This window comes from Sycon ciliatum, chromosome 7 (assembly GCF_964019385.1).
Source record: "Sycon ciliatum chromosome 7, ocSycCili1.1, whole genome shotgun sequence".
Classification (NCBI taxonomy): Eukaryota; Metazoa; Porifera; class Calcarea; order Leucosolenida; family Sycettidae; genus Sycon; species Sycon ciliatum.
The window spans coordinates 9,138,344-9,163,281 of NC_088649.1; the positions used below are offsets into that span (position 1 = coordinate 9,138,344).

The 24,938-nt window shown below is 47.2% G+C and overlaps 1 protein-coding gene across 1 annotated transcript in view; it reads right to left on the reverse strand.

Annotated features, from left to right (window-relative positions):
- Positions 1–9,029: 9,029 nt before the first annotated feature.
- LOC135821898 (uncharacterized) overlaps positions 9,030–24,938 on the reverse strand; it is a 29,199-nt gene continuing 13,290 nt past the window's right edge. The window contains exons 4-6 of the mRNA XM_065334893.1: positions 13,785–13,969; positions 10,911–11,000; positions 9,030–9,813 (exon numbers count right to left, since the gene is read on the reverse strand). Coding sequence (XP_065190965.1) covers positions 9,434–9,813; positions 10,911–11,000; positions 13,785–13,969 — 655 coding nt within the window. The 3' untranslated portion in view covers positions 9,030–9,433. The remainder of the gene's footprint in view (positions 9,814–10,910; positions 11,001–13,784; positions 13,970–24,938) is intronic.

Below are 24,938 nucleotides of genomic sequence, written 5' to 3' on the forward strand. Positions count from 1 at the left end.
GCGTTTGGGAAATCGTTATATTATAACGTTATATTATAACGATTTCCCAAAATTGACTGGTCACGTTACGTGTACCAAAGTAAAAGGTAACGATTCTCACTTATTCTCAACGCTCAATAGGACAGTACCGTAAAGTACCGCCAGAGCGCCCCGTCTCGCGAGAGCGCCCCAACCTTGATTTTACAGCCAGAGAAAGGAAAATCGTATGGCAGAGTGCAACGAAGTGTGTACGATGTGAGAATCTTAGTGTAATAAGGTCACACTTGGCAGGTTTTGTGTGGAGCTAGCTTGTGTCCTCTTGAAGGTACGAGGTGATTTGTATTGTATTGTTTTTGTTGTTTTTTTTCAAGATAGAGAACAGCCTCTTTTACGGGCAAAAGCAACACAATGATGAGAAACCAGGGTATGATAGGAAGATATTAATAGTACACAGGTGTGGAAAATATGTCTCCGGAGTGGCGAGAGTTTACCCTAAAACACAACTGGTTTTAGATCCGGCTTTCAACCACCGCCAGCTCCCTGAGCTCGTTAGCTGGACGATGGTATGCCGACCGAGACCCACGGACACACTCGTACGGATTGACTGCAAAACGTGCAATATGTGTACAAGGTTCATGTCGTATGACCTACAGACAGCAGACCACCTGCACAATACGACCACGAAAGGATGAGATGGTGGCCCCGGTGGGGCGCTCTGGCGGTACTTTACGGTATATCTATCGATTTCTGTACAGTACGAGAACGATTTCTATTTTAACGACAGATTTCTCCTCGTTAACTCCTCGCTGCAGTATGCTGAGCGCATCATCAATGTGGACCGTGGGACATTTACTCCACTAGTTTTCACCACGGCCGGTTGTTGTGCGCCAGAGTGCTCCAGATTTGTCAAGCGCCTGTGTGCCCTCATTTCGAGTGGGGACACGAAGTTGTATGCCAAGACAATGACATATGTCTGGTGTCGACTGGCGTTTGCATTGTTGCGGTCGGCGATCATGTGCATCCGCAGTGCCCGATCGTCATATCACCGTCCTGTGAATGCATTGCGAGAGTTGGCAATCTCGGAGGGCCGGCTCAGGCCCGGCTGTGAGGTTTTGGATACGATGGCGGGCATGCAGGACAGTGCCCTTGTATTTTCCTTTTTTTTGTTTTTTTGTTTTTTTCTCGTTTTTTGCGTTTTCACACATACAATTGTTTTCATTTTTTGGTGTTGTGTTCTAATCATTCGCCATGCCACTGTCAATTGTATTCTGTTTGCCCGTAAAAGAGGCCTACTTACTGTTAACTCGTTAGAGTTAGCACTTCGTTATATATTATAATTATGGCTTTTACAGTAGTCGAGTTCGCACAACTCCCTACAACGTAGACACGAGCGACCATTCTACATCTCGGGGCCATAGCCTATACTATAGCCTAGTATAGGCATAGCCTGACCAACGCATCATCAAGTGTCCAAGTAATTAGTTGGTCTTGCAATGGTTGTTCTGCTAGCCGCACATACTTGCCCTGAGCTGAGTCAGTCCTGCAGAGTGAAGTGCTAAGAGCAGGGAGTAGTAAAATACCTACTCCCTTTGAGACACCTTCTCTTTGGAATACCTGGGTTGATTCAGGCATGCAGGCGTTGCGAAAGGACAGAAGAGCTGAAGCCGCAAGAAGACTATTCCATGTACTGCTGGCGCTGGTGGAGAACGGGAACGACCAGAGGAGGCACAGGAGGTGAGTTCAATACGATGGGAGGTTGATAATGGCCAGTTGGAATTCGCGGTGAGGCTGTGTGGTCGGAGTTAGGGCAGGGACCGTTGCATGGGCCTGGTGCAAGCTGGACCACGGTCACTGAGTACAGGGAAGCATGTCTGTTGCTTTCAGCTCAGCAGGCAGGTTGTTCCATAAGCGGTATGCCGCTAATATTGATCGACACGCCCCTGAACTATGGCGAATGATCGGTAGAGGCGCATTGCCTATCACATGCACACCGCCCATCGTTGTGCGAGCTAGGCCCAGACAGATTCTGCTCTGGTCGCCTCGATATTTTGCGGCAAAATGTTGCTGCGAAATCTTCGATATTTTGCCGAGCCTGGCACAAGAAACTCGATATTTTGCTCCATTTTGCTCCGGGAAAACGTGTATTATAGCCACTTCCCGTACAACGTTTTATAAAAATCGCAGGGTCGGTTTCTCAACACGGGTTTCAACGCATGTGTCCCTAAATTCTTCCAAAATCAAGTCGATCCACAGTGAATCCCAGAGATATTTCGGTGACATGATCTCGTCATGGGCAGTGTATCCTGCTGAACGGGTAAAAAACAAAGAAATCCAAGTATCAGGCATCGATTTTACCAAACATCTCGATATTTTGCTCCGATTTTGCCGGCAATTTCCGCTCTTTTAATTCTTCGATATTTTGCCGAAAGAATTGCCGGCAGGATCTGTCTGGGCCTTGTAGTGCGAGCACTGTGATCGGGCCAGACCTGGAGGCGGGATTCCAGGAGACTGCTGGCGCTTCCCGGTGGTGGACACGATACACTAGGAGGCGGAGTTTGCACTCTGCTCGCTCGAGCACAGGGCAGATGCCGAGTTGCTGATAGAGCGGCATTGTGTGCGCATACCAGTGGCAGACTGTCCAACCGTCCAGACCTCGTCTGGACAGTCCAGATTTGAGATAAAATTGATGTCCTGCGTCCTGCCGAGGACGCCTTTTGTCCAGATGACATGAAATATCGACACTTTTGTCCCACTTTTCACGTGTCGACTCGGACAACGGATCACGATTGATCAAACGGAAAAGATGGCTGATGCGTGCACTCATTAGGCCTTGGCGGATAATGCCGGCAGAAAAATTGGCAGAATTCGGTACTTTTTCTGGTAAGTTTCATGCATGTTTGGTATGTGGATAAAGAAATGGAGCAGAATTCGAGGAATTGCCCGCCATAAGGTTTGTATGGTTCTGCCAATTTCGGTGCAAAAAAAGCAGAATCTGCCACCTTTTCGAGCATTATCCGCCAAGGCCTAGCACTCATCCGAGTGGTTGCTGGCTGGTGATGCATCGGACACACCTCTTATCCAGTCTCAGAAAAAAAACTTGCCGCTGTTCTTCCGAAAGACCCTAGAAAAAAGCATCGGGTTGCATACAGAACATCAGGCAGAATCAGGTAAACCAGGTGTGCCTTCTTGGTGCCGAGGCGTCCTCGTGATAACGAAAAGCCTCTTGTACGGGCAAAGCAAATGTGCTTACATAATTATTATGACACAAAATCTCAATTAAAAAAAAGGTCCTCGTGATGGTTGTCCACCACTCCTTGTCCTTGTGTTGAAAGTCTGCAGAGTGTCGTGCGGATCCTGGCTTCGCGTGCGGCCGGACTGTTAAGTGTGCCTCCCAAGTGATGTCAATCTCGTTCTCGAGTCGATAGAGGCCGTGTACGTGTCAGCCTATTGCAAGAGGAAGAGAACATCTTGCTCGCTCGATGCAGCTGATGGATTTGATGGAGTCCTACCGCCAGGCAGTCCACGAACTCAGTTACTGTCTTGTTCATACAGAACTCGCATGAATAGCGGAGGCCGGCAAGCCATGGATCCTCTAACGAAAAACACTCATCACACAGCATGATAGACGACTATCTTATGATACATTGATAGAAGTCTATGTGCAAAGCGCCTTCTATGCTATTGTAGTCTTCGCCAGGAGAGCCTGGCAGAGGCCATGGGAAATTGCACGAGGTGATTGAAATTCGTTACTGCACGCCGCGTAAGTTCGTGCCAATACAAGCGGCATGACGAGACTTCAGAGTTCTTATACATGTAGCGCAATGCAAATGTATAAATAAATTATGTCAACACAATCCTTGTCGTTGTTGTTTCAAATCTTTATTCTCACGATAGCCACTGGCCAATAAGAGATAATAGTGTGAGAGAGGAGAAAGAGTGAGGAAGAATTGGGTGGGCAGAGCCTAGGGGTTAATGACTACTTAAGTGTACGGGCAGGGGTGGTCGCTACACGAGCATACAGAGTTGTGTAACAGCAGGGATATCAGGGGATTTGAAGAGAGTACGAGAAGGGATTTCGCGAAGCTGGGTGGGCAAGCAATTAAAGTAATGAAGGGCCTTGTACAGGGGAGAATGGAGACAGCGATCAGTCCGCGGAGTTGGCAAGTGCCAAGTACGAGAGCGACGTAAATTATACGAAGGATGCACGCTGCTAGCAGTATGCAGCGAGAGTATATGTGGTGGGGCATAATTTGTTGTTTTTGTTGTTGTTGTTGTTGTTGTTGTTGTTGTTGTTGTTGTTGTTGTTGTTGTTGTTGTTGTTGTTGTTGTTGTTGTTGTTGTTGTTGTTGTTGTTGTTGTTGTTGTTGTTGTTGTTGTTGTTGTTGTTGTTGTTGTTGTTGTTGTTGTTGTTGGTTGGTTGGTTGGTTGGTTTATTTTAATTCGCACAATAAACGGGAACTAGGCCCAATGATAAAAAGGCGAATGGATAAGCCGCATTTAGAAAAGAGAGGACAGGAAATGACGAATGAAGAAGTATCTGACAGAGGAGTCAAGCGAGTATCAGGGGTGACAGGGTGGTCGAGGAGAGCTAGGGGGCGGGCTAGTCTGAGCAACAATACGGTAGGCAACTTATGCTAAACCCATTCTGTTTTGCTATGGTCCGAACATCATCCGGCAGCAGGTTCCAGAGTGCAGATCCTGCGACGGACGGCCGAGAAACGCCAGAGCGGATGGAGGATGGCTGGCTGAGCAGACCACTGGACCTCTGAGGACGAGTTCTCCTGCCAGCAGATCTGACGCACTGTACAGACAACGTGGCACTAGCTTTCCCGTGGAGGCACCTCTTTTGTAGTACTAGTAGCTTGCGCTTGCTGAGTTCGCCTATCCGGTACAGGCTGTGCTGCACCAGCAGGAGATGCACGGTTGTGTAGGGTGGGTGACCGTCGATAGCTTGGATAGCCCTGTTCTGTAGCAGACCCATGCGATCAAGCTGGCGACCAAGGAGCGCGGGGAAGAAGGCGTTACTGCCATAGACTATGTCAGGGATGACAACAGCCTGGACGAAGAGACGCCGTGCAGATCGGGATAGGGAGCGACGTGCTCGCCACAGCGCACCAATCTTACGGGTAGTCTTGCTGACAATTCGGTCGACTTGAGCGTCCCATGAAAGCTTACTGTCAAGGACAACACCGAGGTATGTTGGAACGGCTACTCCACGACACTGGACAGTTACGAGAGGGTTGTCCACCTGTCGGTGAGGAAGAAAGGTCACAGCACGGCTTTTGGTAGGGTTGAGGACAAGGCCCCTCGCCTGTAGCCAAACAGCTAGGTTGGTGACTGCTGTCGTAAGCATAGCAGAGACAGTCCCAACAGAACTCTGCGAGGAATACAATGCTATGTCGTCCGCAAACTGGATGCTGGGTACAGGGTGCAGGACGGAGGGGACGTCGCGGGTGTAAATGGAAAATAGAACAGGACCTAGCACAGATCCTTGTGGTACACCACACGTGCAGGGAGTGGCCTGACTCGTGGTTGGCCCGATGCAGACCATCTGCTCTCGCGCAGTTAGGTAGCTGCATGGCAAACCAGGTGAGGGCCGATTCGCACACACCGACATCAAACAGATGGACAATGAGCTGTGTGTGGCGGACTTTGTCGAATGCTTTGGACATGTCCAATGTGCATAGTCCGGTCACATTTCCCCTGTCCTTGGCAGCGAAGAGACTGTCAGTTAGAAGGCAGAGGGCATCCTCAGTGGAGTGGTGCTGACGGTAGGCAAATTGGGTAATAGGGACGGAGGCACTGGTTGGTTCGAAGGTGGCTGACGAGTTGGCGTTGGACGATCTTCTCAAGTAGTTTAGAGATAATGGGCCGGGTTGTTGACTTCACCAAAAGTGGAGTTCCAAAACAGGCTTTAAAAGCGGCCTAATAACAATGGCCCCACTGCCACTGGTAAAAAGAAGGGAAGAACAAGGAAGAACAAGTACTGGAATGCGGAAAATAGAAAAAAAGCAGACCAGCCATCCTTGCCTCAAAATCATTGTGCTCGACCTCCTGACAGTTAGCTGCCAGTTTCGACTTCGTTAGGTCCCATCAGCGAAGCGCGGAGTGACTGGCTGAGCCGATCGCATCGAGGTCCAGTCACAACAAAGCATTACAAAAGATAACACACAGCGAGCTTGGCAGGTGATCAACATCACTGTCATAGTTACCATGACAATCATGGTGACCATGACAATCATGGTGAATTGTGAAGTCCACCGTCCGTAGAGGGCTCAATTATTTGCCGAAGGCAAACTGAAAAAGTCAATGTTCGGCTGATGATGATTGATTGGTTGATTTTATTTGGATTCGCGAGACCAAACGAGCAGGAGTGCTCAATAACAGGGTAGCGAATTGTTGAGTTGTGCTATGTGACAATGTAGTGTGTGCGTGGGGTGGTGGTGGTGGTGATGATCTATTCAGTTCGTGAAACTCGTTACGAAACAGCATCTGCTCGTTCTTCTGTCTGTGTAATACAGTAATTCATGTACAATCAGTACATGTACTGATATGAAGCTGGCTAGTAAGTGTTATTAATTTTGTTTAATTAACTTAATGGTGTTGTTGGTGTCTCATCCCTGCTAAGCTGGAGAAGAGTGAAATATTCATGTAGCAGGGTCATCACTACTATTACTATACTCTATAGTATTAGTAGTGATGACCCTGCTACACTAGTGTCTTAGTAGTACTAAGACACTACGAGGTGATTTGGCTTTTTTTAACATTTGGCATTTTTTAACAAATGTGTAAAATTTGCTTTTCTTCTGGCTGTTTCTCTGCTCCGGATGGCTGTATCGAAACATGGGTGGTGGCAAATGAGAGCCAGTTTATTGTAGATCAACATTGACCAGAAAATTTGGTGCGTATAATTTAATTCTCCCTGCCACGTTGGTATAACTAGTGGTGGGTGCTTTGCCATTTTGTGTAAAATGTGTAAAATGAGCCCCTGAATGGACGAGGAGGGCAGTGAATTGCTTCTGCACGGCCTTTGGACGACGTCAGGCCGTCTTGCCATCACTAGAGACAGTAATGAAGAACAGTAGGTCACGGAATACACTCTGTGAGAACGAAAACATCGCTGCGATGCTATGCTATCTATCCAATTCCACCGTATAACACAGCCACTAGTTACAAATACAAAAACACGGCTTTCGCAGCATACAATGCAGTTCACTCCTCTGTTGACAGATTAATTTTCATCCACTAGCAATCCTTGAATTGATATCTATCAACTGCAGAACATTGATGACCGAATATCCCAGTTTGTGATGCCATTTTACAAATTTGTTAAAAAATGACACACCAATTATTTGGATCCTGAGAATACTATGAAAGTTGGACATGATTCAAGACACTTTCCAAAGTGGGATCATTCCCATTTTTGAACACAACGGGCATGAAGGATAGCACTTCCACTTGCAACAATTCATTTGGACGTAGCATGTCTAGAAGTGACTGAAAAAACGTCATTTTACAACCATGTTAAAAAAAGCCAAACCACCTCGTAGTGATGGTGACAGCTGCGTTGTCGGCATCCCTCACAGATCAGTCACCTCGCAGTGCGTTGGCACCAGGGCGTGGACCGTCGGGCGCTCCCTCCCGTATGATGTGATAACACATCTTTTCGCCTGCATTTGCTTCACGGTGAATGGGTACGGCAGCTGCTAGCTTCCCCACCTTGATTAGGCCAGGCGATATGTTTCACCTCCAAGTTTCGGGTCCGCGTGCTGCACCATCATCTCTCAGTGCATCGGCGCATTGCCATTGGCTTTTGCCTGCCCCTCTAGCCTCTACCATGTGTTGGCAACAGATCATTTCAGAATTTTTCACTATGTCAACAGATCATGGTGAGACAGTTCACGTCTCAGTTTTAGCGCATTACAGTTCATCTTGTACGGTGAGTCACTGGCTGCTCAATTTTGGCTTTCACAGCATCATTTTCTCAATACCTGGCGATGATGGTCAGGCGCCGTTTTTTTTTTCTCCAGATGGAACTGCAAGAACCTCACTGAGACCGTTCTTTCTGACATAGTTGGTAGATTGCTAGATTGCATTATACGTTTCTTGGAACTCACGCAAAGCTAGCACGCAACTTCTCAGTTGGTCGCAGTGAAAGCAAAATGGCTGACGCAACAGCTCTTTTAGACTAAAAGGATTTCCCTTCAGCGTGGAGAAAGAGCTCGTGTGGGTGAAGAGATGCTCTCCGTTTGTGGTAAGTGACTTGTATGGCGTCCAACCTGTCCGGATATCTGTATAAGGATTTCCAGATGAGCCGGATTTTAAGAGGGGTTATCAACTAACTAACTTATGGGGCATTGAAAAGAAAGAAAAGTTCAAAACACAGCATGTTCCCGTCGAACAAATCACAATTCCACCCAAATTTCGACAAAGAGTGCCCACTTCAAAATGCACTGGACTCATTTTTTTAATTTCTGCAGAAATAGCAGTATACCGTGGAATTCACAGTTTTGCCCGCGGAATGTGAGTTTTCGCAGTGATCAGTAAAACTAGGGTGCGTTCTTAAATCCTCTCGGAAAAGTTGGAGACTCTCCGAAAAGTTCGAGAGCTGTTCTTATATCCTCTCCGAATTTTGGGAGGCTCTCCAAAGCTCTCCAAGCTTCAGAGGTGGTTGGAACTAGGAGATTCCCGCGGTTTGGGATCAGCGCATGCGAACTAGGCTAAAAGCCACGTATTGATCATGAGTGTACGCATTTCCCTTTTCGCATACGCACAGGGCATACTATATTCGTAGCACTGAAGATCGCGGCCCCTTTGGCGCTTCATTTTGCTTGACACCTGCAAAATATCTCCGAATTCTTCGAGACCCGTTCTTGAAGTATCCCAGTTTCTTCGACTTCTCTTGTCTTCTTCTCCTAGAAGCTAGAGAATTTAAGAACGCACCCTTACTTTGCAGAAAGCAGATCTATTTTCTCTCTTTCCACTGTCAACATTTAAAAAAATTAATGTTGCCAGTTGCCACCCAGAACAGAAAGCGGACAGAACAAAAGTAGAATTTACATATTTGTAAAAATACCATCAACTAAAAGCCCAAACACCTGGATATTCGGATTGCTTTAAAACTTGTACTTTGTACCAAGAGCATCGCTACAGGGCAATTTCTCATACAGCGCTTCAATTGGATGTGTTCCTCAAGCTCACACAGAAAAATTCCATGTGTAAACATGCCTTGTACAGGTACTATCAAGCTAAGTTAATTAGCAAACTTCGGAGCAAATCAAGGATAGTGTGCAAATGTCCAAAAGAACAAAAACAAGGCTAAAATAAACTAAAAACTAGAATGGAATTACGCGCTCTGCGCGCTTAATAGCTTCCCAGCGGACTAACTTTCCCTGGATAAATGTTCTGAAAGTGCAGAGCTTGATGAGCGCCTAGCTCTTGCCGGCGTCTATCGTCAGCATGCGGTGTTTGTGGAGGTGGTGCTGTCGACGATACTCCTAGCCCTAGGCCAGCGCAGCGCCCCGCTGGAGTAAAGGGCAAACTCCTTGGTGGTACGGTGCACCGTGCCGGAAACCAGGTACCTGCCGCCGACCTGCAGCATGGCACCGCAGGGCTGCGGACAGCGGGCTCTCATTGGGCTCGACAGTGATTTCTGCACGGCGAGCAGCTTCGATTTCGGTCTCCTCTCCACCGGAGTGCACCTGGAGGCTGCTTGCGGCCGTATGCGGTAATCGCGCGAGAGGGATTCGTAGGCGGCGGAGCTGTTGGAGCAGATGGCCTGGACGTCCAGAAAGTAGTGAGTGCTTGTCTCGTTTTCCACCTTGGCCTGAACAGCTGCACGTTCAGCAGGACAGATATAGGTCACACCACACACACACGAACATACACACACACACACACACATGCGTGTGCACGTGCACATACACACACAAACATGCAGAGAGAAAGAGACAGATGGACGGATGCACCGGCAGACAGACAGACAGGCGGCACTTTTTCACGGGGGGGGGGGGGGGGGGGAGCTGCGCACCCCCCCCCCCTGGCTAGAACACTGTTGACGTTCTAGCCCATTAATTTTAATTTATTCCGAAAACTCTGACAGAAAGTACGAAACTATTATAATTTCTGACGAATGCTAAAATTTCTTCTTTTTACAGTAACTGCATTGTGGCGACTGAGATAGTTCACTGCTTTTCGAGCAGAATCTGCCACCGTTTCGAGCAGAATCCGCCGGTCCCTAATGTATAGTGTGCCATGATGCTGTACAGTGACGAGAACAATATCAGATAGCTTTGTTTGGAGTTTAAAAAAAAAATTTATGAGCACATTGCACATACCTACGGAAGACGTCTTCACAGACTTGAATCAGCCTCAGAAGCAAACGAAGCACAGAATTGTGATTGCAGCAGCCTCGGTCGGAGCTGTTCACTTGTGTAAGGCAAGATGAAGTTGGTGGCCGTTCCCCCTTATCAAATTAACGCGGCCAGCATTTTCATGTAGGCTTCAATACAACCCGCACAAGCCTGGCGGAACCGGTCCGGTTGATCAGGCGGCATGTCCATACCACCTCTTTGCCACCAACATTGTATTTTCTAGAATAGCATTATTCAGCTTAACCCCTTCATTCGACAACTGCTCCTCCCCTGATGAGTTCCCCGTCATCAACTTTATGGAACGAAACAAGACTTGTCAGGAGTAATACTACTTGCCTTCGTGGAGTGTGGCTGGTGAACTGTTCGTGCTGTGGTCTGCAAGCGTAGTGTGGTCTCGTCGGGTCAAATGAAAAACCTATTACTATTGTATTTTCTGCCGAGGAGGCAATGTGCTCCCTTCTATTATCTCGTACACAGAGAATGAAAGGCAACGATATGGCCACTGTCCAATCAAAGACTGCTTCCACCGATCCTGAACCAGTTCACTATGGACCTTACCTAAGTCGTTGCAGAGAGCCCGTTGAACCAGGCGCGTTTCTTTGGGACTGCCCTGCTCCACATTGCATTTTGGGCAGCGGACGCCTACATCTGCATAGGTTGTGGGCACGCAAAGTCACATACAGGTACATATATGACTTAAGGGCATGCACGTGACATCTGCAAACCGGCAAAGAAATGCGACCGCCATACAGCAACGAGCAAGGGTTCTCCATTCTTCAATCCTGAGTCTGGCCAAGTTATACTCCAAACCTGGTTCTGGTTCGGCCACAAATAGAAGTTATACTGTACAAGCAGAAATATTCGTCCGGAATTTAATTTCGTCTTTTTTGTCCAACGAGCTGTTGGACTAAATTAAATGCCGGACTAATATTGATTTGTCCAGCTTTTCAATACACTCTTATGATCCATGGACGAAATTTACAACCGGACGAACCCCCTTTCTTTGGAGTTGGACGAAATTATTGACCGACGAAATTTTCTGCTTGTACAGTAGTCGAAGCCTGGTTCTAATCCGGCCACGAATTGATAGGAATTCACTCAAATAACAGTTCTAAAAAATTCACGGCTCGCGAGGCCGAGTTTTTCCCTATTCGTATGGGTGCCACCACCTCTGTGGACGAAGGCGTAGATTCAGCTCCTAAAGCGGTGTGTAGCAGTTCTAAATCGGTCGCAAACAGGCTTGGGAACAACACATCTGAATATTGACTAGTTCTTTCAAAAAAAGGGCCCACGGCACAGTTTCCAGGCTGTCCCCGGGTGAAAATCGCTATTTCGCGCATGCAAATTTTTCATGCATGAAAATATCAAAAGACTGCCCCTGCATGACATGGTGAAGGTCTTTTCTCTCCAGAGTCTGTACATGTGAGTGGCAGACAAATTAGGACTCCTGAAGTGTATGAATTTCATGGTGTAAATTTCCTTTTCACTCTGTCAACCCGCTTCTTTATGAAAAATAGGCAGTTTTCTGGCAGGCAAACCGGTCGATTGGCAAATCTATTTGCAAGTTCACCAAAAAGGTCGCAAATTTTGCCGCAAATTGTGCCAATATTGACCGCAAGTTATGCCGCAGATTTTGAGCTTTTCTTCCACGATTTTCCCTGGGGACAGTCCAGGGTAGAAGCCTTTAAAAAAAAGACGTTGCTCCTTGCCCGCTTGATCGATAGTCTGACTTTTCACTTGACGCTTGCTATGACGCTCATTTGCCCGGGTGTCCATAACAAGGTGGTCAGAGTTGTCCGCAAAAGAACCCTCCGAAGTTACACATCGATAACCATCAGGTGTGTAGCTCGTGTATTATCAGCATAGTCCGATCACCGCACAGGCAAACGGCCGTCGTACTACATAGGCAAAATGGCGGCTATCAAGGTTATAAGTCGACCTCCCGTTGAAACGTGGGGTCTCGATTTCCCGGGTTAAGGGCAGTTATACCCCGGTTGTAAGTCGACTCCCCCTTTTAGGTCGGGTGTTAGGTCATTACCGTAAAGTCTTGTATAAGGCCATGGTAAAAAATAAAGTTGATTCTCAGGTCATGAGCCTGTGAAAATCGGTGCGAGCGAGCGATTTTTTAATTCATTTCCCACAATTTTTTTATTTCCAAAGATAGGGTCACACATATGTACATGGCCATGACGTCACATGTTAATAATAATTCAGGCCAGGAGTAGAAAAATACCGGTATTTTACTACTCCCTGATTCATGCCTTTCGCATTGACCGTTTTCATGCCCGCATATGCATGCATAGAAATAAAAATATTCGTCGGTGCGCCGCCAAAAATCGGTGCGCGCGTACTTGAGAATCAAAGATAATTTTCACCATGGCCTAAAAGCCGCACTTGAATAGAAGCCGCCCTCGAATAGAAGCTGCCCTCGAATAGAAGCCGCAATTTTGGGCCCAACAGATCACACATAAGCCTGGTTTTAGTGTTGACATACATAGAAATACCTGTCTTGCATAGAAGCCTGCAAAATTTCACCAAGAAAGTCATAGAAGCCGCGGCTTTTATACAAGACTTTAGGCCATCATTTTTTATATCTATGTTTCGCGTCAGTTCAACTTCCAGAATCATATGCGAGAGGTGGAAAAAATAAAAAAGTTGCAAAATAATAAAAAAAGGCTCATCAGAGAGCTAGAGGTGTATGCACTGTACATAGCACAATAGCTCGTGCATGGTGTACATTCGAAAGAAAAATCATACATAGAAGCACAACATCTGGGTTATCAGCATGAGTAAATATTCACTTTGGACAGAGGAGGCAACCGTTGGTGCCTATGCTTCGCTGGATTATTGTACTCAGATTTCGGCAGCGGTGCAGAAAAGACCTCCGGAACGACGCATCCTCTCAGCTTGAGGTGATCAATGCTGTCTGGTGTTAGCTCATAGAATATTGCTCCCAGATGCCGAACAAACGATTTACCAACGCTGGCCTAGGGCCATTTCTGAATCTCAGCTTAGCCGTATGCAACCAGTCCACACTGATGACTCGCACGATCGTACACTCACCGTGCATGTAAGATTTTTTTATTTTTTTCCGAAAAAAATCAAAACGTATGCGTGCGGACGACGCGAAACATAGCTATAAAAAATGATGGCCTTACGGTATTTTAAAAGGTCGACCTAGAACCGGTAAAATACGGTACATGGTCCCCCCACCACTGATGTGTGAGCTACACCCTTGATTACACAGTGCTGGCAACTGAAATCCGACCCTTTAGCAATGCGTTCACATTCTAGCGGTCTCTATTTCGTAGTTTCACTATCCCGTGTTGGGTCTTTGCAATGTGAGCGCACCGCCGCTCAGGGTTCGGATTTCAGTTGCCAGCACTGTACACAGCAAGGCAGTTACTGTCATCTGATATAGCTCCGTCGTACCTCTTCTGCGCTTCTGGCAGATGGCGCCCCTGTAGTTATGGAAGCCTGGTCGAGCGATCACGAGCCCGTGCCTGTTCAGGTAGAAGCACTGTTGACCAGTCCATTGCAGGTAGAAGCCGATTCCGATGAGCGGCTGGTATCTTGCTCCCAGCAGAGAGCTTTTGCTGTAGAGCCACTGGGGACCACTGGAGTGCAAAGAGGGACGGAGAGGGGCGCAAACAGAAGGGGTAGCAAACAAACACATCAAGAACATTGATGCCAAGTAACAGAAATGTTAAGCTGCATGTTATTTCTGACGTGACGCGCAATTTCACAACGAAGTCGGCATAAAACTCCAAATTTCGACATGAGCTGCAGGTCACTCGCGTTGTTTTCCAACGCGTGAGGCAAATAATGCGAGCTGAACTTTCTCGTCACTTGAAAAATCACGTGCAGCTTTAAAACCTCTCTAACCCCAAGAGTACATAACCCCCAAGAGTACATAACCCCCAAGAGTACATAACCCCCAAGAGTACATAACCCCAAGAGTACATAACCCCCAAGAGTACATAACCCCCAAGAGTACATAACCCCCAAGAGTACATAACCCCCAAGAGTACATAACCCCAAGAGTACATAACCCCCAAGAGTACATAACCCCCAAGAGTACATAACCCCCAAGAGTACATAACCCCCAAGAGTACATAACCCCAAGAGTACATAACCCCAAGAGTACATAACCCCCAAGAGTACATAACCCCCAAGAGTACATAACCCCCAAGAGTACATAACCCCAAGAGTACATAACCCCAAGAGTACATAACCCCCAAGAGTACATAACCCCCAAGAGTACATAACCCCCAAGAGTACATAACCCCCAAGAGTACATAACCCCCAAGAGTGCATAACCCCAAGAGTACATAACCCCAAGAGTACATAACCCCAAGAGTACATAACCCCAAGAGTACATAACCCCAAGAGTACATAACCCCAAGAGTACATAACCCCAAGAGTACATAACCCCCAAGAGTACATAACCCCCAAGAGTACATAACCCCCAAGAGTACATAACCCCAAGAGTACATAACCCCAAGAGTACATAACCCCCAAGAGTACATAACCCCCAAGAGTACATAACCCCCAAGAGTACATAACCCCCAAGAGTACATAACCCCCAAGAGTACATAACCCCCAAGAGTGCATAACCCCAAGAGTACATAACCCCAAGAGTACATAACCCCAAGAGTACATAACCCCAAGAGTACATAACCCCAAGAGTACATAACCCCAAGAGTACATAACCCCCAAGAGTACATAACCCCAAGAGTACATAACCCCCAAGAGTACATAACCCCCAAGAGTACATAACCCCCAAGAGTACATAACCCCCAAGAGTACATAACCCCCAAGAGTACATAACCCCCAAGAGTGCATAACCCCAAGAGTACATAACCCCAAGAGTACATAACCCCAAGAGTACATAACCCCAAGAGTACATAACCCCAAGAGTACATAACCCCAAGAGTACATAACCCCAAGAGTACATAACCCCAAGAGTACATAACCCCCAAGAGTACATAACCCCAAGAGTACATAACCTCCAAGAGTACATAACCCCCAAGAGTACATAACCCCCAAGAGTACATAACCCCCAAGAGTACATAACCCCCAAGAGTACATAACCCCCAAGAGTACATAACCCCCAAGAGTACATTACCCCCAAGAGTACATAACCCCCAAGAGTACATAACCCCCAAGAGTACATAACCCCCAAGAGTACATAACCCCCAAGAGTACATAACCCCAAGAGTACATAACCCCCAAGAGTACATAACCCCCAAGAGTACATAACCCCCAAGAGTACATAACCCCCAAGAGTACATAACCCCAAGAGTACATAACCCCCAAGAGTACATAACCCCCAAGAGTACATAACCCCAAGAGTACATAACCCCAAGAGTACATAACCCCCAAGAGTACATAACCCCCAAGAGTACATAACCCCCAAGAGTACATAACCCCCAAGAGTACATAACCCCAAGAGTACATAACCCCCAAGAGTACATAACCCCCAAGAGTGCATAACCCCCAAGAGTGCATAACCCCGAAGAGTACATAACCCCAAGAGTACATAACCCCCAAGAGTACATAACCCCCAAGAGTACATAACCCCCAAGAGTACATAACCCCCAAGAGTACATAACCCCAAGAGTACATAACCCCAAGAGTACATAACCCCAAGAGTACATAACCCCCAAGAGTACATAACCCCCAAGAGTACATAACCCCCAAGAGTACATAACCCCCAAGAGTACATAACCCCCAAGAGTACATAACCCCCAAGAGTGCATAACCCCAAGAGTACATAACCCCAAGAGTACATAACCCCAAGAGTACATAACCCCAAGAGTACATAACCCCAAGAGTACATAACCCCAAGAGTACATAACCCCCAAGAGTACATAACCCCCAAGAGTACATAACCCCAAGAGTACATAACCCCAAGAGTACATAACCCCCAAGAGTACATAACCCCCAAGAGTACATAACCCCCAAGAGTACATAACCCCCAAGAGTACATAACCCCCAAGAGTACATAACCCCCAAGAGTGCATAACCCCAAGAGTACATAACCCCAAGAGTACATAACCCCAAGAGTACATAACCCCAAGAGTACATAACCCCAAGAGTACATAACCCCAAGAGTACATAACCCCCAAGAGTACATAACCCCAAGAGTACATAACCCCCAAGAGTACATAACCCCCAAGAGTACATAACCCCCAAGAGTACATAACCCCCAAGAGTACATAACCCCCAAGAGTACATAACCCCCAAGAGTGCATAACCCCAAGAGTACATAACCCCAAGAGTACATAACCCCAAGAGTACATAACCCCAAGAGTACATAACCCCAAGAGTACATAACCCCAAGAGTACATAACCCCAAGAGTACATAACCCCAAGAGTACATAACCCCCAAGAGTACATAACCCCAAGAGTACATAACCTCCAAGAGTACATAACCCCCAAGAGTACATAACCCCCAAGAGTACATAACCCCCAAGAGTACATAACCCCCAAGAGTACATAACCCCCAAGAGTACATAACCCCCAAGAGTACATTACCCCCAAGAGTACATAACCCCCAAGAGTACATAACCCCCAAGAGTACATAACCCCCAAGAGTACATAACCCCCAAGAGTACATAACCCCAAGAGTACATAACCCCCAAGAGTACATAACCCCCAAGAGTACATAACCCCCAAGAGTACATAACCCCCAAGAGTACATAACCCCAAGAGTACATAACCCCCAAGAGTACATAACCCCCAAGAGTACATAACCCCAAGAGTACATAACCCCAAGAGTACATAACCCCCAAGAGTACATAACCCCCAAGAGTACATAACCCCCAAGAGTACATAACCCCCAAGAGTACATAACCCCAAGAGTACATAACCCCCAAGAGTACATAACCCCCAAGAGTGCATAACCCCCAAGAGTGCATAACCCCGAAGAGTACATAACCCCAAGAGTACATAACCCCCAAGAGTACATAACCCCCAAGAGTACATAACCCCCAAGAGTACATAACCCCCAAGAGTACATAACCCCAAGAGTACATAACCCCAAGAGTACATAACCCCAAGAGTACATAACCCCCAAGAGTACATAACCCCCAAGAGTACATAACCCCCAAGAGTACATAACCCCCAAGAGTACATAACCCCCAAGAGTACATAACCCCCAAGAGTGCATAACCCCAAGAGTACATAACCCCAAGAGTACATAACCCCAAGAGTACATAACCCCAAGAGTACATAACCCCAAGAGTACATAACCCCAAGAGTACATAACCCCCAAGAGTACATAACCCCAAGAGTACATAACCCCCAAGAGTACATAACCCCCAAGAGTACATAACCCCCAAGAGTACATAACCCCCAAGAGTACATAACCCCCAAGAGTACATAACCCCCAAGAGTGCATAACCCCAAGAGTACATAACCCCAAGAGTACATAACCCCCAAGAGTACATAACCCCCAAGAGTACATAACCCCAAGAGTACATAACCCCAAGAGTACATAACCCCCAAGAGTACATAACCCCCAAGAGTACATAACCCCCAAGAGTACATAACCCCAAGAGTACATAACCCCCAAGAGTACATAACCCCCAAGAGTGCATAACCCCCAAGAGTGCATAACCCCCAAGAGTACATAACCCCAAGAGTACATAACCCCCAAGAGTACATAACCCCCAAGAGTACATAACCCCCAAGAGTACATAACCCCCAAGAGTACATAACCCCCAAGAGTACATAACCCCAAGAGTACATAACCCCCAAGAGTACATAACCCCCAAGAGTACATAACCCCAAGAGTACATAACCCCCAAGAGTACATAACCCCCAAGAGTACATAACCCCCAAGAGTACATAACCCCAAGAGTACATAACCCCCAAGAGTACATAACCCCCAAGAGTACATAACCCCAAGAGTACATAACCTCCAAGAGTACATAACCCCCAAGAGTACATAACCCCCAAGAGTACATAACCCCCAAGAGTACATAACCCCCAAGAGTACATAACCCCCAAGAGTACATAACCCCCAAGAGTACATTACCCCCAAGAGTACATAACCCCCAAGAGTACATAACCCCCAAGAGTACATAACCCCCAAGAGTACATAACCCCCAAGAGTACATAACCCCAAGAGTACATAACCCCCAAGAGTACATAACCCCCAAGAGTACATAACCCCCAAGAGTACATAACCCCCAAGAGTACATAACCCCAAGAGTACATAACCCCCAAGAGTACATAACCCCCAAGAGTACATAACCCCAAGAGTACATAACCCCAAGAGTACATAACCCCCAAGAGTACATAACCCCCAAGAGTACATAACCCCCAAGAGTACATAACCCCCAAGAGTACATAACCCCAAGAGTACATAACCCCCAAGAGTACATAACCCCCAAGAGTGCATAACCCCCAAGAGTGCATAACCCCGAAGAGTACATAACCCCAAGAGTACATAACCCCCAAGAGTACATAACCCCCAAGAGTACATAACCCCCAAGAGTACATAACCCCCAAGAGTACATAACCCCCAAGAGTACATAACCCCCAAGAGTACATAACCCCCAAGAGTACATAACCCCCAAGAGTACATAACCCCCAAGAGTACATAACCCCCAAGAGTACATAACCCCAAGAGTACATAACCCCAAGAGTACATAACCCCCAAGAGTACATAACCCCCAAGAGTACATAACCCCAAGAGTACATAACCCCAAGAGTACATAACCCCCAAGAGTACATAACCCCCAAGAGTACATAACCCCCAAGAGTACATAACCCCCAAGAGTACATAACCCCAAGAGTACATAACCCCCAAGAGTACATAACCCCCAAGAGTACATAACCCCCAAGAGTACATAACCCCAAGAGTACATAACCCCCAAGAGTACATAACCCCCAAGAGTACATAACCCCCAAGAGTACATAACCCCCAAGAGTACATAACCCCAAGAGTACATAACCCCCAAGAGTACATAACCCCAAGAGTACATAACCCCAAGAGTACATAACCCCAAGAGTACATAACCCCAAGAGTACATAACCCCCAAGAGTACATAACCCCAAGAGTACATAACCCCCAAGAGTACATAACCCCCAAGAGTACATAACCCCCAAGAGTACATAACCCCCAAGAGTACATAACCCCCAAGAGTACATAACCCCCAAGAGTGCATAACCCCAAGAGTACATAACCCCAAGAGTACATAACCCCAAGAGTACATAACCCCAAGAGTACATAACCCCAAGAGTACATAACCCCAAGAGTACATAACCCCAAGAGTACATAACCCCAAGAGTACATAACCCCCAAGAGTACATAACCCCCAAGAGTACATAACCCCCAAGAGTACATAACCCCCAAGAGTACATAACCCCCAAGAGTGCATAACCCCAAGAGTACATAACCCCAAGAGTACATAACCCCAAGAGTACATAACCCCAAGAGTACATAACCCCAAGAGTACATAACCCCAAGAGTACATAACCCCAAGAGTACATAACCCCAAGAGTACATAACCCCCAAGAGTACATAACCCCAAGAGTACATAACCTCCAAGAGTACATAACCCCCAAGAGTACATAACCCCCAAGAGTACATAACCCCAAGAGTACATAACCCCAAGAGTACATAACCCCCAAGAGTACATAACCCCAAGAGTACATAACCCCCAAGAGTACATAACCCCCAAGAGTACATAACCCCAAGAGTACATAACCCCCAAGAGTACATAACCCCCAAGAGTACATAACCCCCAAGAGTACATAACCCCCAAGAGTACATAACCCCCAAGAGTACATAACCCCCAAGAGTGCATAACCCCAAGAGTACATAACCCCAAGAGTACATAACCCCAAGAGTACATAACCCCAAGAGTACATAACCCCAAGAGTACATAACCCCAAGAGTACATAACCCCCAAGAGTACATAACCCCAAGAGTACATAACCCCCAAGAGTACATAACCCCCAAGAGTACATAACCCCCAAGAGTACATAACCCCCAAGAGTACATAACCCCCAAGAGTACATAACCCCCAAGAGTGCATAACCCCAAGAGTACATAACCCCAAGAGTACATAACCCCAAGAGTACATAACCCCAAGAGTACATAACCCCAAGAGTACATAACCCCAAGAGTACATAACCCCAAGAGTACATAACCCCAAGAGTACATAACCCCCAAGAGTACATAACCCCAAGAGTACATAACCTCCAAGAGTACATAACCCCCAAGAGTACATAACCCCCAAGAGTACATAACCCCCAAGAGTACATAACCCCCAAGAGTACATAACCCCCAAGAGTACATAACCCCCAAGAGTACATTACCCCCAAGAGTACATAACCCCCAAGAGTACATAACCCCCAAGAGTACATAACCCCCAAGAGTACATAACCCCCAAGAGTACATAACCCCAAGAGTACATAACCCCCAAGAGTACATAACCCCCAAGAGTACATAACCCCCAAGAGTACATAACCCCCAAGAGTACATAACCCCAAGAGTACATAACCCCCAAGAGTACATAACCCCCAAGAGTACATAACCCCAAGAGTACATAACCCCAAGAGTACATAACCCCCAAGAGTACATAACCCCCAAGAGTACATAACCCCCAAGAGTACATAACCCCCAAGAGTACATAACCCCAAGAGTACATAACCCCCAAGAGTACATAACCCCCAAGAGTGCATAACCCCCAAGAGTGCATAACCCCGAAGAGTACATAACCCCAAGAGTACATAACCCCCAAGAGTACATAACCCCCAAGAGTACATAACCCCCAAGAGTACATAACCCCCAAGAGTACATAACCCCAAGAGTACATAACCCCAAGAGTACATAACCCCAAGAGTACATAACCCCCAAGAGTACATAACCCCCAAGAGTACATAACCCCCAAGAGTACATAACCCCCAAGAGTACATAACCCCCAAGAGTACATAACCCCCAAGAGTGCATAACCCCAAGAGTACATAACCCCAAGAGTACATAACCCCAAGAGTACATAACCCCAAGAGTACATAACCCCAAGAGTACATAACCCCAAGAGTACATAACCCCCAAGAGTACATAACCCCAAGAGTACATAACCCCCAAGAGTACATAACCCCCAAGAGTACATAACCCCCAAGAGTACATAACCCCCAAGAGTACATAACCCCCAAGAGTACATAACCCCCAAGAGTGCATAACCCCAAGAGTACATAACCCCAAGAGTACATAACCCCAAGAGTACATAACCCCAAGAGTACATAACCCCAAGAGTACATAACCCCAAGAGTACATAACCCCAAGAGTACATAACCCCAAGAGTACATAACCCCCAAGAGTACATAACCCCAAGAGTACATAACCTCCAAGAGTACATAACCCCCAAGAGTACATAACCCCCAAGAGTACATAACCCCCAAGAGTACATAACCCCCAAGAGTACATAACCCCCAAGAGTACATAACCCCCAAGAGTACATTACCCCCAAGAGTACATAACCCCCAAGAGTACATAACCCCCAAGAGTACATAACCCCCAAGAGTACATAACCCCCAAGAGTACATAACCCCAAGAGTACATAACCCCCAAGAGTACATAACCCCCAAGAGTACATAACCCCCAAGAGTACATAACCCCCAAGAGTACATAACCCCAAGAGTACATAACCCCCAAGAGTACATAACCCCCAAGAGTACATAACCCCAAGAGTACATAACCCCAAGAGTACATAACCCCCAAGAGTACATAACCCCCAAGAGTACATAACCCCCAAGAGTACATAACCCCCAAGAGTACATAACCCCAAGAGTACATAACCCCCAAGAGTACATAACCCCCAAGAGTGCATAACCCCCAAGAGTGCATAACCCCGAAGAGTACATAACCCCAAGAGTACATAACCCCCAAGAGTACATAACCCCCAAGAGTACATAACCCCCAAGAGTACATAACCCCCAAGAGTACATAACCCCAAGAGTACATAACCCCAAGAGTACATAACCCCAAGAGTACATAACCCCAAGAGTACATAACCCCCAAGAGTACATAACCCCAAGAGTACATAACCTCCAAGAGTACATAACCCCCAAGAGTACATAACCCCCAAGAGTACATAACCCCCAAGAGTACATAACCCCCAAGAGTACATAACCCCCAAGAGTACATAACCCCCAAGAGTACATTACCCCCAAGAGTACATAACCCCCAAGAGTACATAACCCCCAAGAGTACATAACCCCCAAGAGTACATAACCCCCAAGAGTACATAACCCCAAGAGTACATAACCCCCAAGAGTACATAACCCCCAAGAGTACATAACCCCCAAGAGTACATAACCCCCAAGAGTACATAACCCCAAGAGTACATAACCCCCAAGAGTACATAACCCCCAAGAGTACATAACCCCAAGAGTACATAACCCCAAGAGTACATAACCCCCAAGAGTACATAACCCCCAAGAGTACATAACCCCCAAGAGTACATAACCCCCAAGAGTACATAACCCCAAGAGTACATAACCCCCAAGAGTACATAACCCCCAAGAGTGCATAACCCCCAAGAGTGCATAACCCCGAAGAGTACATAACCCCAAGAGTACATAACCCCCAAGAGTACATAACCCCCAAGAGTACATAACCCCCAAGAGTACATAACCCCCAAGAGTACATAACCCCAAGAGTACATAACCCCAAGAGTACATAACCCCCAAGAGTACATAACCCCCAAGAGTACATAACCCCCAAGAGTACATAACCCCAAGAGTACATAACCCCCAAGAGTACATAACCCCCAAGAGTGCATAACCCCCAAGAGTGCATAACCCCCAAGAGTACATAACCCCAAGAGTACATAACCCCCAAGAGTACATAACCCCCAAGAGTACATAACCCCCAAGAGTACATAACCCCCAAGAGTACATAACCCCCAAGAGTACATAACCCCAAGAGTACATAACCCCCAAGAGTACATAACCCCCAAGAGTACATAACCCCAAGAGTACATAACCCCAAGAGTACATAACCCCAAGAGTACATAACCCCCAAGAGTACATAACCCCCAAGAGTACATAACCCCCAAGAGTTTTTTTTTGTTTTTTTTTTGGTTTTGCCGGTTTTGGCATCAACTTTTTTTTTTTTTTTTTTTTGAGGAGGATTGAAAACAAATCACATAATGATGACGTCGCATGTGATCAGACAGCAAGAGAAGCATAGCATAGTCCGCACAATCACGGGGCAAGGCTCAACGGGACACCCTAGCCTCCACGACAGCCAGGGAGGCACAGCCATCCATTGGAGGCTGCCAAACTCGGCGAGCCCCACGCAGACACATGACACTCGAACGCAGCAGGGCGAAAGACAGCCTGCAGCGGAGGTGGGCAATTAGCACAGAATACGCCTCCCTCCCACGTAGCGACTGGAGATGTGCAATCCGGCTCACCAGTGCAGCGGCACCCTTGCCGCATCCTCCGGTGGAAGAGAGCACAAAGGGGAGAAAAGTGGATCGCTCCACTTCTCGGACTCTCCGATCATATCGACGCCGTTTCTCTTGCTCATGGTGCCGGTAGCAGCCAGAGAGAGAGGAGGTGCGGTTCGAAGACGCATAAGGGTTGAACACCCGTACATCAATAAAAGTGCGTTCGAACCGACCCCCCCAAACTCCACTGGCCACCACATCCAAACGAGCTTGATCCTCGGTTGATGCTGACCGGAGCTGAAACTGCTCCCCAGTCAGGGGTTGGAGATGTGGCTCCACTGCGACGTTGTGGGCGACACCCTTCAATGAGCTTGCCAGTATGTCGCGCACCTCGTTGTGGCGGATCGAGGGGAACCCACCGAAAGGACAGGACAAGGCGTGAGCAGTGGTGAATGCCTTCTCGCAAACACAGGTGGTGGGCAGGCGAGAAGGCGTCCAACCGTAACGGAGGCAGAGGCCATCCCGGAATTCCCCCTTCGACAAAGCGAAGCCGTGGCGAGCGATGGGTCGGCAGGTAAGCCAGCTTGATGCTCCCTTCTCCTCTGCCAGACTGATAGCGAGATCGAGTTCGCTGTGTTCGGTGCGGAACGTATCGGCAGCTATCTTCATTGCCTTTCTGGCCTCAGAGCGAGCCTGACTCTTGGCCCTGCGGACACAGGCAAGAGCATCATCGAGGTGCTCTTCTTGCGCCATGATCTTGTCGTACAGCGCAGTGGGGATAACCCCCAAGAGTACATAACCCCCAAGAGTACATAACCCCCAAGAGTACATAACCCCCAAGAGTACATAACCCCCAAGAGTACATAACCCCCAAGAGTACATAACCCCAAGAGTACATAACCCCCAAGAGTACATAACCCCCAAGAGTACATAACCCCCAAGAGTACATAACCCCCAAGAGTACATAACCCCAAGAGTGCATAACCCCCAAGAGTACATAACCCCCAAGAGTACATAACCCCCAAGAGTACATAACCCCCAAGAGTGCATAACCCCAAGAGTGCATAACCCCCAAGAGTACATAACCCCCAAGAGTACATAACCCCCAAGAGTACATAACCCCAAGAGTACATAACCCCCAAGAGTACATAACCCCCAAGAGTACATAACC